This window comes from Lynx rufus, unplaced genomic scaffold (genome assembly GCF_022079265.1).
Source record: "Lynx rufus isolate CCGP_SWC_20201006 ecotype Redwood Valley unplaced genomic scaffold, mLynRuf1.p SCAF_4, whole genome shotgun sequence".
NCBI lineage: Eukaryota > Metazoa > Chordata > Mammalia > Carnivora > Felidae > Lynx > Lynx rufus.
The window spans coordinates 30,316,710-30,330,489 of record NW_025814856.1 but is presented as its reverse complement, the minus strand read 5'-3'; the positions used below and the strand labels follow the sequence as shown (position 1 = coordinate 30,330,489).

The 13,780-nt window shown below is 44.6% G+C and overlaps 1 protein-coding gene across 1 annotated transcript in view; it reads right to left on the bottom strand.

Moving 5' to 3' along the window:
• SYNPR (synaptoporin) overlaps positions 1-10,045 on the bottom strand; it is a 312,385-nt gene extending 302,340 nt beyond the window's left edge. The window contains exons 1-2 of the mRNA XM_047094606.1: positions 10,028-10,045; positions 9,852-9,917 (exon numbers count right to left, since the gene is read on the bottom strand). Of these exons, the coding sequence (XP_046950562.1) occupies positions 9,852-9,917; positions 10,028-10,045 (84 nt within the window). The remainder of the gene's footprint in view (positions 1-9,851; positions 9,918-10,027) is intronic.
• Positions 10,046-13,780: the final 3,735 nt, after the last annotated feature.

Sequence of the window (13,780 nt, the reverse complement as noted above, 5' to 3'; positions counted from 1 at the left end):
GTGCATTTATAGGTAACATATCATCAAGTTTAACAATCTCTTCCTTAGTTACAGTTAGGAAGACTTAGTATGGACTAGACACTGTGCTGAAGGTTTTGCAAACATTATCTTACTTAACCCTTATGGCGACCAAAAGATGTGACACTTATATTCCTCCTTCGATGGCTGCAGACCCTGAAGAACAGCAAGATTATGCAGTCACCTCCACTTTCCATGGCTAGGAAGAAGAGCCAGTTTTCCAGCGTAAGGCACATGCCAAAGCCCAGGCTCCTTCACCCACCATGCTGCCTTTTTTCATGGTGATTCTTGCTTGTCAACCAATTTCTCTCCTCCTCTCCCTCAAACAAACAGCACCTATCACACCAGGCAAGCCAATGACTCTTTCATGAGTAGATATTCAGGACAAAAAAAAAATTAAGTGGGGTAAGAATCTTAAACTAAAAACAAACAAAAAAACCACATTAGTGCGTTCCTGTTTTCTACCACAGGAATAAGCACAAGAACTAGTTAACGTAGTAATTAATGTAGTATTCTAACATTAAGCGCCAGAGCTCAATTAAAAAATGAAGTGCATGTGGTTTGAAGGAATACATTTTCCTTCACAAACGGATTATCTAATCACAGACAAGACCTCATCCTTCCTTTAAAGAAGAGGTGATGAACAAGTTGGCCTAAGCTCTGGAGCCCTGTGAGCTGAAGAGCCAAAGGTACACCCCCTCGAATAACATTACCAACGTGAGTCCACCAAATGATCTCATCATAGAGAATTCCAGGAATGCTGGTCCCAGATATCAAAGACGTAACATCTTGAGAAAACTGCCAGCACTACCTTAATGGAAGGTGTACTCATAAAATAAATGATGTATTCTTCCACTAGACATGTAAACTTCTTAATATGCCTAACGTGCCGGTGACTTCAAGAATTATCCCTCCCACTCTTCCCCTGAAAGAACAATGTAGGGAGACATGTTTTGAGTCTCATGATCCTTTTCATTCAGGCTGTAAGTGACAGAGCCAACAGTGGGCATCTGATCCATGGGCAGCCAATCCATAGCCTGCTATGGCCTGGGGCTGATAGCTGTGTCCACACTGAAAGAACTATTAGCTGAACCGATCACATCCCTTCTTTTAGGACATTAGATTAGAATCAGGGAAAGAATGGGGTAAATGAGAAGAGACAGGGAACACAAAGAGATGAAGCAGGACAGTGGTCAAAACACAATAATGGCAACATTCTTGGTAAGGCAGTTGTCCTCATTGTCCTGAACACAAGACATGAGACCTACTCCTGTTTCCTTCCTCACACTTTTGTTGTGTTTCGGTTATTGCCCTCACACTTGTATTGCTGTAAGAGTTCACCTCCTTTATTGTACAGTGAGGATGTCTACAACTCCTGTCTTTCTTTTAATAGTTGACTCGGCCTAGGTGAGTTACTGTGCTCCACAACCAAAAGTAACAGCTGAACAATTATTTCTATAGGAGTCCTTAGGATTCCTCCTCACAATGAAAATCATGAAGGCGAATTTACACCACATCCAATGTGTTCTCAAGGATTCATTTATTCAGTCTTTATTCTCTTTCCTCCCTCTCTTCTTCCCCCCTCTTCCTTCACCTAATACTTACTGAGCACTTACTGTCTGATGTTTTGATGGGATTTGTAAACCTCTCCATAGTAAGAGTTGTTCTTACTCTGTGTCAAGCACAGTGTTAGACACTTAGTATCTAGTAATGAACAAGACAACTTGTCTTCATGGAGCATTTAGTCTGCCTGAGAAGCTAAAATGCAAACAAGCCATTAAAGAATGTGCTTGGGATGGGGCACCTGGGTGGTTCAGTAGGTTAAGCGTCCAACTCTTGATTTAGCCTTGGATCATGATCTCACGGTTCATGGGTTTGAGCCCACATCGGGCTCTGCACTGACAGTGCGAAGCCTCCTTGGGATTCTCTCTTTGCCTCTCTCTCTCTCAAAATAAACAAACTTAAAAAAAAAAAAAAAGAATGTGCTTGGGGAGCTATCAGGAGGCTGACTTCTTCCAGTGGAACCAGCCTACTCAGAGAGGTCCTCCCAAGAGAAGTGACATCTAAGCTGACACCTCAAGGGACAAGAGGAATTTGTCAGCTAAATAGGGCTGGGTTAGAAGAGAATGGTGGTATTCCATGCAGAGGAAGAGACATTTGCAAAAGTCCATCAGATCAGCAAGAAACCATCACCAAAACATCTAAGAAATGTGAAATGTGTACAGAGCAAGAAACTGGATTTCAATATGAGAGACTGGATAGAGGTTGGTGGTTGGGAAGGACTCAACCACTCAAAGAGAGAGATCAGGTGCTCATACTTTATGCCTCAACCTTCACACTAGGTCAGTTATCTTATGCTGCCCAGAGTCATTAAAAAAAATTTTTTTTAACATTTATTTATTTTTGAGAGAGACAGAGACATAGTGCCAGCTGGGGAGGGGCAGAGAGAGACACACAGAATCTGAAGCAGGCTCCAACTCTGAGCTGTCCGCACAGGACCTGATGCGGAACTCGAACTCACGAACCACGAGATTGTGACCTGAGCTGAAGTCGTAACTGACTGAGCCACCCAGGCGCTGCCCAGAGTCATTTAGACTAGAAAAAGTATTTCTTTATCATTACCATCATGATGATTACAATTATCTTTACTTTTAGCGGACATTTAATAGTTTACAAAGTATTTTACATGCCTGATCTCACTTAAAATTTGCAACACTGTGAGAAGCAAAAGGTATTACCCCAGTATTCAGGTGAGGAAACTGAGGTTCTCAAAGAAAGGATACGTTAATAGAATGAACAAGAATAGTTACAAATATAGCCAAAGTCAAACACATGCCTGAAGAAGATGAAGACTCAAAGGAAAGTCATGTATTTCTACACATATTCCTTAGGGACTATTTTTTTTTTTTCTATTAACACGTGACCTTTTCTTTTCTTTTTGAAGTTTATTTACTTTGAGAGTAGGGAGAGGGAGAGAGAGGGAAGGAGAGAAAGTGAGAGAGAGAGAGAATCCCAGGTAGGCTCCACACTGTCAGCCCAGAGGCTGAATCGCACGCGACTTGATCTTACAAACCGTGAAATCATGATCTGAGCCAAAATTGAGAATCGAACACCTAACCAACTGAGCCACCCAGGGGACCGGACTTTTTTGTTTGTTTGTTTCCCCTTACCTGGGTCAGGAAGAGATGTAAATCCTCTGGGGAACAGAGAACTAAGAACAATGTCTCTACTTGAGCATGAAGGCAGGATCCCTACCCTGGGAGACTCCCAAGTGCCAGGTGTAGCTGGGTATTAGGGTGTGGTTAATAACTGCCTGCGGTTGATCCTACGAATGCCTTCATTTACAACCTGGAGAATTCAGTTGGATACATGTAACTCTTCCAAACATAAGCAATGTCTATGGATTATGATTTAAGAAAAATGAGGAAGATTCTCTCCCTGCACCTCAACAAAAAACTCTGGAGAACCAACTGCCTGCAATTCTTTCAAGAGACCTTTTCCTGTAGGTTCCACACTGACCTCGCTGCAATGTTCTTTGGAATGCAGATACTCCAAGGGCAAGTTCCTGAAGAATCATTTATGAAATGATAAAAACAAATAAAAAAAAACACAACAAAAACCCCCAACCATGACAGCATGGTATACAGAGAGAGGGGCTTAAAGAGGTACATGCAAGGTGAATACAGATTTTCTACTTCTGAATTTTGCCAAGATTCTAACTCGCAAGAGGTTTCCATAACGTTCTAAATTACCTTCCAATGGATTTCTACTTTCTCCTTTTTCATCATCCCCAGAATCACCCAAATCATTATCATCATTATCATCATCATCACCACCTTCATAATTTGTTGAGTGCTTTTTATAGCCCAGGCACCGTGCAAGGTGGTTTACTTTCATTAAGTCATTTAATCGTTATGGCAACCCTTTGAAGTAGGAGCCATTATCAATCCAATTTAGAGATGAGAAAAATAAAGTCTAGTGAAATTAAATAAATTGTCCCAGGTCACCATGCTAGTGAAAAATAAAATCAGGATTCAAATCCATAAGTAACATTTTTCTCTTTTTTTCTGTACTTATGGGGCCAAACACCAACGGTCTTAATAAACTTGGAAGTGCATTAAGTGATGAATCCATTAGCATACTGGGGAGTTGCTCTTTTATGAAAAGTGTATTTATTGATTCATATTCCAATCACACATGATTTTTGTCACTAATTGAGAGGCTAGAAAGTTATAATTAAATCCACATTAACGTAGCTTTGAAATTACATCAGGCCCTCAATGACAGATTGCTGCTCATAATTTAAATATCTCGCATGTTAGAATTCCCTGTCGTGTTTATACTTAGGAAAAAAAGAAAGACTTGTCTGACTCATGCACACAGATTTTTTTTTAAGAAAATAGAAAAAAAAAAAAAAGGACCACAAAATGAGATTAAGTTATTGGCTTTATAATCATAGTCTTTTTCTATTATTTTAAATGAAGAGATACTAATTTTTAATTAGAACCTATTCGACCTTGGTTAATTAATAACCAACATAAAAAATAAAACAATGTAAAAGACAACTGATGTCTGTTATATTCGTCTCTAAATGCAAACCCTCCTTGGCATTTTCAGAAAAGCCTTCAAAAATATATCTTAGTGGGTGAGATAAACACTGCAAATAGGACAGTATCTGCCTTTTAACATTTCTTTGAGGATTAGAGATAAGATACAGCAGGTGCCTGCCACACTGAACAAGCCAGAAAAGTGCAGCATTTAAGAGAATACATTTGGGAGTGAGAGTGCTCAAATCTTGGCTTTGCCACTTCCCACAATTTTGTTCTTGATCAGTTAGTTAAGTCCCTGCGCTTCATGGTGAAATGGAAATATTAGTCATATAGATTTTAATGTGCTGAGGTATTGAAAGCACTAAAATATAGCGCCTCACATGAAGCCTGCATGAGAAAGGTAGCTCTCGTTCCTTTTCTCATTAAGTGTTCAAAATGGTGATACATTATGTTAATTATATATTATATCTTATTAACTGTATTATTGCTTTATTTTGTTACTACCCATCATGATTATAAATGCTATTAGTATCAAGTAAACAGAATGTCTTCTGTTTGTTTGGAAAACATATTTGAGGACTTAGATTCAGGGATGAAGTTTATGCAAAGCAGGTGCCTCCATTTACATGAAGTAGTAGCCCCTATGGCTCATCTGTCAGACACACTGCATCCCTGGATTGGCTGGCTTCCTTTGGAAAGGCAGAAAGGAAAAGCAGAATGGAAACGTGAAGTTCAGGGTTGTTGCAGAAATGGTATAGCACAGTTTGAGATGGAGGACAAAGATTAAGGATTAGAGGAATCAGGCAATTTGACCTAGCAGGACTTTCTATAGGGACAGAATCTGGACTTGCAGCATCATGATGCTGGAAGACTGTGCTGAATATCATTTGTGGAGCTGAAGTCCTTTTGATGCCCTTACATCTACACTAATTCTGGTCCTGGGTGATGGAGATGTGTTGGGGTCTGCCACATTCTAGTACACATAAATCCACAGGTGTATATTCAGAGCTTTGTAAATAGTACAGGGAAGAAAGAATGTGCTGATGATACTTTAAAAAAAAAAAAAAAAAAAAGACCAAAGTCCAACTAGCAAAGAACTGAAGTAGCAAAGTAAGAGTGATCAGTGGAAGGCAGGATTCTATTACCTTAGTTTTCAGAGTAAGACTGAGAAATGGGGTAAATGTAATTTTTTTTTTTTTTTTTTTTTTTACCATTTCCAAATCAAAGTTTAAGAGATTTGCTGGATCTATTCTATCATCGTGGAATAAATGAAACAGACCACTGGGATCAGTGTTATGTCCTGAATTTTGAGTTTGACTCAAAAGATAGTGAGAAGTCCTTGACTTCATTTAAGTAGAGATTAAGAATTGCAAGTTTTGCTTCAAAGTCTTTGAAACTGGCTAAAGCTTTCCCCTGAAGGCTTAGCTTTTATACATTATTTAAACTTTAAATCTACTATATCCATGAGCCTTTCCTAAGCAAAGAGCACATAAAGTGCATGTTTCACCCTAAGGCTATAAATCCAAAATCAGTGGATGTCTTTAGAAGTAACACAACTTCATATGGCCAATCCATAGGAAATCATTCATAATAGAAGTTATTTTAAAAAATTACAGTTGTGCACAACTGCAGACAAGTGACATGCCTGTGGTTCTTCCTGCATAACATAGCTTTCCTTCACCCCCTCCTCTTCCCATTGCACCTCAAATTACACCCTTTGGAAAAAAATCAGTTTTAACGGTTCCGTGGTACACATCTATGCTTTTCTCTATGCTCAGACAAATCTGTTTCTCTTTCTCTCTCACACACAACTATATGTCCCCTTTTCTATTTTTTACAAAAATAGTATTATACTCTGCGCATTACTTTGAAATCTGATTGAATAAATTGTTGACTAAAAAAATGAAAGCCACTTGTTTTCATTTAATGGAACTTAATTAAACTTGTTTAATTTAATTTTGCCAAATATTAAGAATGAAACCCTTTTTGGGGGCACCTGGGTGGCTCAGTCGGTTGAGCATCCGACTTCGGCTCAGGTCATGATCTCACAGCTCGTGGGTTCGAGCCCCACGTCGGGTTCTGTGCTGATGGCTCGGAGCCTGGAGCCTGCTTCGGATTCTGTGTCTCCCTCTCTCTCTGCCCCTAACCCACTCGCATTCTGTCTCTGTCTCTCTCAAAAAAATAAACATTAAAAAAAAAAAAAAGAATGAAACCCTTTTTTTTGCACTTGACAATTTTATCAAAGACAATTACATATACTGACCTTAAGGTCAATGCATATTAATTTAACTCATTCTTTTTAATGGCAGTATAATATTTCATAACATATATGAATCACACACTAATGATTTTCCTATGAATGGACTTACTGTTTCCAGCTCTTTCCTCTACAAATGATGTTGCAGTCAATATCCTTGAACATATATCTTTATATACACTTTTATTTATAAATACTGAAAAACAAAAGGATTATAGTTCAAAAATTTTAAGGAGCACCAACTTTAAAGCTGCTTTCCATAGAAAAGGAGAAACTGGGGTATTATTAGTGCTCTGTCATCATCAATTTTCACCTTTAGCTCATCACTTAACTGTTTACCAAGAACTCTGAAAGGCACTAGGGGGGAACACAGAGACAAACAGAATAAATTTCCCGCTAAGAGATCACACGCTCTCTCATTGTCACTATCTCCTACAGAAAAAGATGGCTCAGAGAGGCTCCTCCTACTAATGCATACGGTAACATAGATATTCCTTCTCTCTCCACTTTGTTAAACTTGCTCAGTAACTAACCTTCTTCTATTTCTCTGCTTTCACCTCTTCGCCTTAGCACTTATAAAAGGTAGATCAAGGGGCACCTGGGTGGCTCAGTTGGTTAAGCATCTGATTTTGGCTCAGGTCATGATCTCACTGGGTTTGTGAGTTTGAGCCCCGCATCGGGCTCTGTGCTAACAGCTCAGAGCCTGGAGCCTCCATCAGATTCTGGGTCTCCTCCTCTCTCTGCCCCTCCCATGCTCATGCTCTGTCTCTTTCTGTCTCTCAATAATAAATAAACATTAAAAAAGATTTTCAAAAAGGTAGATCAACTAACTTCTCTGACTTTTTAAGCTTTGTTTTGGTTTGTCCCCTTTTTTCTTTTTTATTTGTTTTTGTCCCTTATTCAGGCTCTCTTCCACAAAGAGAATGTAGTAACTGATCTGCAAGCATAAGCTATTCCACCTTATAGCCTTAGAGGCCTAAAAGAGAGGAAAGACTATAAATATTTTAGGTGTAATAAATGTTCTACTAATCCTTTCCCTCTCCCTTTCTCTTTCCTTCTCCCTCCCTCCCTCTCTCTCTCTCTCTCTCTCACCACGCACATCAAGAAAAAAACAACTATAATGCAGTGTGATAAATTCTCATGAATAAAATGTAATGGAAGCCCAAAGAATGGGTTGAATCATTCTGTTTGGGGTAGAGGAAAGGAAAAGGAGGCAATATAAGACAACTTCCTGAAGGTAATATTTAAGCTGAGGTTAAAAGACACACATTTTTTTCCAGGCTTGGGGTGTGAGGACGAAGGGAAACTTAAAGTGCTTTTGAGTTTTGGAAGAAACCTGGATAGCTTAGGGTAGTGGTTCTCCAGCTTAAAAGTGCATAGGAATTATCTAGGGAGCTTGTTTAAAATGCAGATTCCCGGGCACCCATCTTCTCAATATTGTGAACTGATGTCCAGAAATCTGCATTTTAAACAAATTCATCCAGGTTTACTGTACTTGGAAACATACTGGTAGAGGCTGTGTGGTGAGTAGTGACATGGAATGATGCTGTCACAGGACTGAAAAGAATACAGATTAATGTGTCAGGTAAATGACAATGTGAGACAATCAGAGATACCAGAAAATTGATGTCAACTCTTTGAATCTTGTTTTGAGACACAATGGCTTGGCAATGGAGTTCTGATTTTGATCAAAAACCCCTGCTTTTCCACAGGGAATGTTTATTGAATGTCTGAATGAATGAATGAGGGCAGAATTCTGAGAAAGCGACCGGAAGCCTCCCAGACCATGAGCCCTGCTGGCTTTGTTTAACCTGGCTGTAAGGGCCACTGTTTTCTAATGGCCATCCAGAACCGCTAGTTCAAGCTTTCCAAATGCTGTCTTGATGTATGTCAAACTGATACATTCCTGCATTTTAATGCAGGTTCACAAACAAGGCAAACGTGATTACCCTGTAGATCATCCGTGTAAACGCACCACAGTTGTGTAGCCAAAGCCACACGCTAGCCCTCGGAGCTAAGATCAGGGAGGACAGAGCACGCTCTTACATAATTTCCCAGCTAGTCAGTGGTAGGGCCTGTGATTAATGCTACATGACGGGCTTTGAACTTTCTGTCCAGATAGGTCCCCTTGCCTCTCAGAGCTCCTAGCAAGAGAGAATGTGCGACCTGCAGATTTCACTCTGAATAACCATCATCCCAGCCAACAACACCAACACTGCTCTGTGGCCCCGTGAGTAGCTGTTTCTGTGCCTCCCTGCTTGTCAACAGACAGGTTGCCAGAGGACTGGCAAAATGTTTTTTTAATAGGGGTACAAAGCCAAAGAGTAACAAAACTTCGGAGAGCCCAGTGGCTGAAGAAAGCTATACCAAGAAGGCTGGGGGCATCGGGGGAGGGGGGGTGGTAGGTTGTCCTGGGAAAAATCATTAGAGCCCTGGAGGAGTGGCCGGGGTAGAGAAATTATAACGTGGAAGGAAGAACTCCTGCTGTCTCCACCTACAGCATTCACAGCCTGGAAGCGCCTCGCTGGAGCTCCCGCAGGGCGGCTGACCACAGGCTTCCAGCATCCCAGTCCGGGCGCAGAGCTGCCTCAGTGCTGAACAACTTTCGAGCTCCGCCAAGTGGAGGCCCAGCCTTCAGAGAGTCCCTCCTCTCCAGCCTTCACCACCCCCCCCCCCACCCCGCGCAGAAGTGCAGGTGAGGCCCGGAGCCTCACCTCCACCGGCTCCCCTTCCCACCTCTCCATCTCCCGGGGGCTCCCGACAGCAGCCCCTGCGCGCGTGCGAGCGGGAGGCGAGAGGACACCTCGGGGCGCCTGCAAAAGCCCGTCCACATTCCCGCGGCCAAGCTGGGTCCCTCCAGCCGGTCCCCGCCAGCCCGGAACGGCACCTGCGGAGTGGGGAGGTCTTTGGAGCGGGGGCCGAACCCCGGGCTCGCAGCGGAAGCCAGCGGAGGGCGCCCCTGCGGACCTCGCCTCACCTGACGGCTCGCCGCCCGGCCCCCCTCCGCGCACACAGCCCGCACTCACCAGCTCCAGCGCTCGCAGGAAGGCGAGGGGCTCCTTCAGCGCCCGGAACGTGCCCGCGGAGGCCAGCTTTGGACGGGCCAGACGAGAGAGAGAAAGAGAGAGCGTGAGGAAGGGGCTGGGGCGCCTCTCCGGACCGCGGGGCGCCCCCCCCCCTCCGCAACCCAGGTCCGCCCTACCTGACTCACGGGGTCCATCGTCTCCTCCCTTTCAGATGAAGTTCGGGGGCCGCAGCCGCGCGGTCCTCGGGGCCAGGAGCCCCGCGTCGGGAAGCGCCGGAGGGGCGAGGCCCGGGGCGTGCAGGCGCCGGCGGGGGCCGGGGAGAGCGGGGCCGGCGCGGGCTGGCTGACGCTCGGCGGGCCGTGCGCTCCGCCAAGCCTGCGAGCCCCGGCTGCGAGCGGAGGCAGCCGGGCGGCGGGGAGGGCGCGGGGAGGGGGAGAGGCGGCGGGAGGGGGAGCGCCCGGGGAGGGCCGCCATTGGCCAGCTGCCGCCGGGAGGGGAGGGCGGGGGGCGGGCGAGGCCGAGCGCCCCGCTCCGCCGTACGTTCGCCGCGCGCGCCCGCTGCCCTCGGGCGCCCGGGAAACTTCGCGGCCGGGGCGCGGGGAGAGCCGGCTGGCTCCGTCGGCAGCACGGTTCCCAGACTGAGGACGGGGGCTCCAGGTGAGAGAAGGGCACCCACCCCTTACCTGGGGAGGTGTGTGAGGTCCGGTGACTTCTGAACGCCGAAGAGAGCCTGTTGACTCGTTGGTCCGCACACGCCTTCCGGGGGCGCCGTCGGCGCGGCCAGGCAGCCCGGGTGCCGGGATGCAACCGAGAACGGGGTAACGCGGCCCCTTCCCCCAGCCCCAGGAGAGGGTCGGGACCGACGCACGCGGCTGGAAGGGGGGGGGGGGTCAAAGTCAGCTTGAATAGGGGACTGTGCGCCAGCAGGCTAATTCTCGAGGCCACTGTGTGAGGTCATGCCCACGTTAAAGGTAGAAAATAGGCTTACAGACCGAATCAGCCAAGGTAACACAGCTCGTGAGGGGCCATACAGGGATGGAAATTCAAGTTCCTCTCAGCTCATGCTCTTCCACCGAGACCCTTTGGCGAACAAATAACCCCCAATGAAGCTCCTCCGAATTCATCCTGTAGTTGCTGAGTCCTTGCCTCCCAAACTCCTACCTTTTCCCTCCCATGGACTGCTAACCTTGCCCGAAATAATAGCTAACAACAACCAAACGAGTTCCTTCTGTGAGTCAGAAATTGCGCAAAGGGCTTTATAAACAGCATTTCACATAGTCACAAAACCCCCATGGGTTACTACACTATTCTCATTTTAGAGGTGAGGAAATTGAGGGCCATGGAAGGGACGTGGTCTGCTGTAGTTTAAACAGTTAATAGATGACGAAGCCAGAGCTGAATTCAAAAGGGCAGTAAAAGAGAAGTGGGGTAAGGGGTAGAGGGGAGGAAGAAAAAAGGAGGAGGAGGAGAGGGCTTAACCACTCAGTCATGTTGCTGATATGCCCCTTCCTTCTCACTCGCTTTGGACTGGATTCCACATATGAAGTGGTCTCCGGGCAACACAGATACCCCATCTGTTTACTACGAAGATTTGCCAAAAAGGTTTGGAGTTTGTGTGTGTTGGGGGGTGGGAGGGAGTGACTAATAGTTAAGAGTGGGGGATGAAAATGGAAATGAGTAGTTAGGAGTCTGCTAAGGGGAGCCCGCAGGCCAAATATGGGTAAGAAAGAGCACATCCAGAGTAGATGCCCCCCGCCCATGGATTTTGTTTGAGAAGACTAGAAATTTCATAAGAACTCCAGAGGGCCAGTTGCACCATCTGCAGTCAGCCAGTTTTGTTCCTACTGCTCTTCCTACATACACAGTCTAAAACAATTGGAAACAGTTGTTTCAAAAATAAGCCATTATGCAACTTAACAAGGGGAGGGGGAGAGAAGGCAGTTATCAAGTACTTAGTATGTGACCTGACATTTATGTATATAATCTTGTGTGTGAAGTTGCTTAGCCTCTTCAAGACCTCACTTGTCGTTTTAATCTGTAAAATTAACAATATCTACCTTGGCTGTTTGTTACCAGGACTCAATGAGACTTCGTAGATAATGTATCTAAGGCAGTCTGGCACATCATAATCTCTCCACATGTATTAGTTATATTTCTCAGTGCCCACACTAATTAACAAAAACAAAAAGCAAAGGTGAAAGTTCAGAGGTTCTCTGTGGAGCTGTGGTCAGCTGTAGCACAGTCTTGCCACTCTCCGCAGCACCCCTCCTCTACATAGCCCTGCCTTTTTGAACTCAGGAGCTGCCATTTTATTTGCTTTGGCCACTGAAATATGGGCAGAGGTGATGTGTGCATTCTGGGCAGGAGTTTTCAGAACCGTTAGAGATTTGCCATCTTGTTTGTTTCCTTATACCACCACAAATACAATTTATTACACAGAGGCTACTCTGACAGCCTGAGTCCTGGCATAAGATGATGAAGACCAGGGGCACCTGGGTGGCTCGGTCTATGAAAGCATCCGACTCTTGATTTCAGCTCTAGGTCATGATCTCACGGTTTGTGGGAGCGAGCCCTGCACGGGGCTCTGCGCTGACAGCACAGATCCTGCTTCATGTTTTTTCTTCCTCTCTTCTCTGCCCCTCCCGTGCCTGTGCTCGCTGTCTCTCTCTTAAAAATAAGTAAATAAACGTAAAAAAAAAAAAACCATATTGATGAAGAGCAGAGCAGCAGCTGGACTTTATGAACATGGAACCAAGCAAGAAATGCTTTTGGGGTTGCAAGTACCTGAGACTTTTAAGTCTTTTGTGACTGCAACGCAATGCAATCTGGGGTGATTCATACGAGGATTCACACAGCTAGGAAGTAACTGAACCATGATTCTGCCTGGATCTGTATGACCTCATTGTCCTTGCATCCTTGCTCTTTCCATCACAGTCAACTAGCTTATGGCTATAACATCTCCTGCTTAATGATGATAATTATAATAGCTTATATTAATTCAGTTCTCAGTGCATGCCAGACATTGTGCTGAGTGTTTTAAATACATCATTTAAACCTCACCTCAATCCCCTCTTTTATGGATAGTGCATCCAGGCTTAGAAAGGCTAGCTACCGTGCCCAGGGTCATCTAAACATAAACATCTAAACGTGGCTTTTTCGACAGAGAGAGTGATTTATTTACACTGTTGCCCACTAGCATTTCATTTGAGCTAGGGAGTGGACACAGCTGAAGTGTGATTATTGAGCCTGTCCCCCTAGGTCTTTCTTCACACCCAACATCTCTCCTCGCTAATATGGTGGCAGATTTTTCCAGTCCTCTAAACACCATGTGAAGGAAGCCAGAATCGTGGCAAATGGCAAATGTGTCATAGCTTAGACAACAATTACACATTGTCACAGGATGCTTTTCACGTTCCGGAAATGTATGAGCTTCCGACAGCTGTATCACCAAAATAACCCAGAGTTCCGTATCACATTTGCAATGTTAAATGTTTCGTAGACTTTGGGGTTAGAACCTCTGTCTTCAGACCCAGAGGTAACAGTGGGTTCCCTAAAGAGGTAGGCTGGGAGAAGTAGGAGGGATGGAATAAACACTGCCACAATATCATTCTCAGTGGCTGAGGGTGACACCTTCTCTTCTGCCACAAGACGACAAAAGATAACTTCTTTCTTACTATAACAGATTTTTGCATTGGCTCAACAATCATGTTAAGTAGGGTGAGGCGTAAGCAATCCATTTTAGTGGCCTGTATTGGTTATGTAAATCAGTTTCCAAATTCTTCTTTTATTTTCGACCAGGGACTTAGGTTGATGAAGACTTCCTTTGATGTGCCAAGGCAATTCATTCATTCACTGCCCTGGTTCTCAACAGAGGGAGGTTTGGGTCCTTCCCTCCCCACGGAGACATTTGGCATTGTTTGGAGACACTT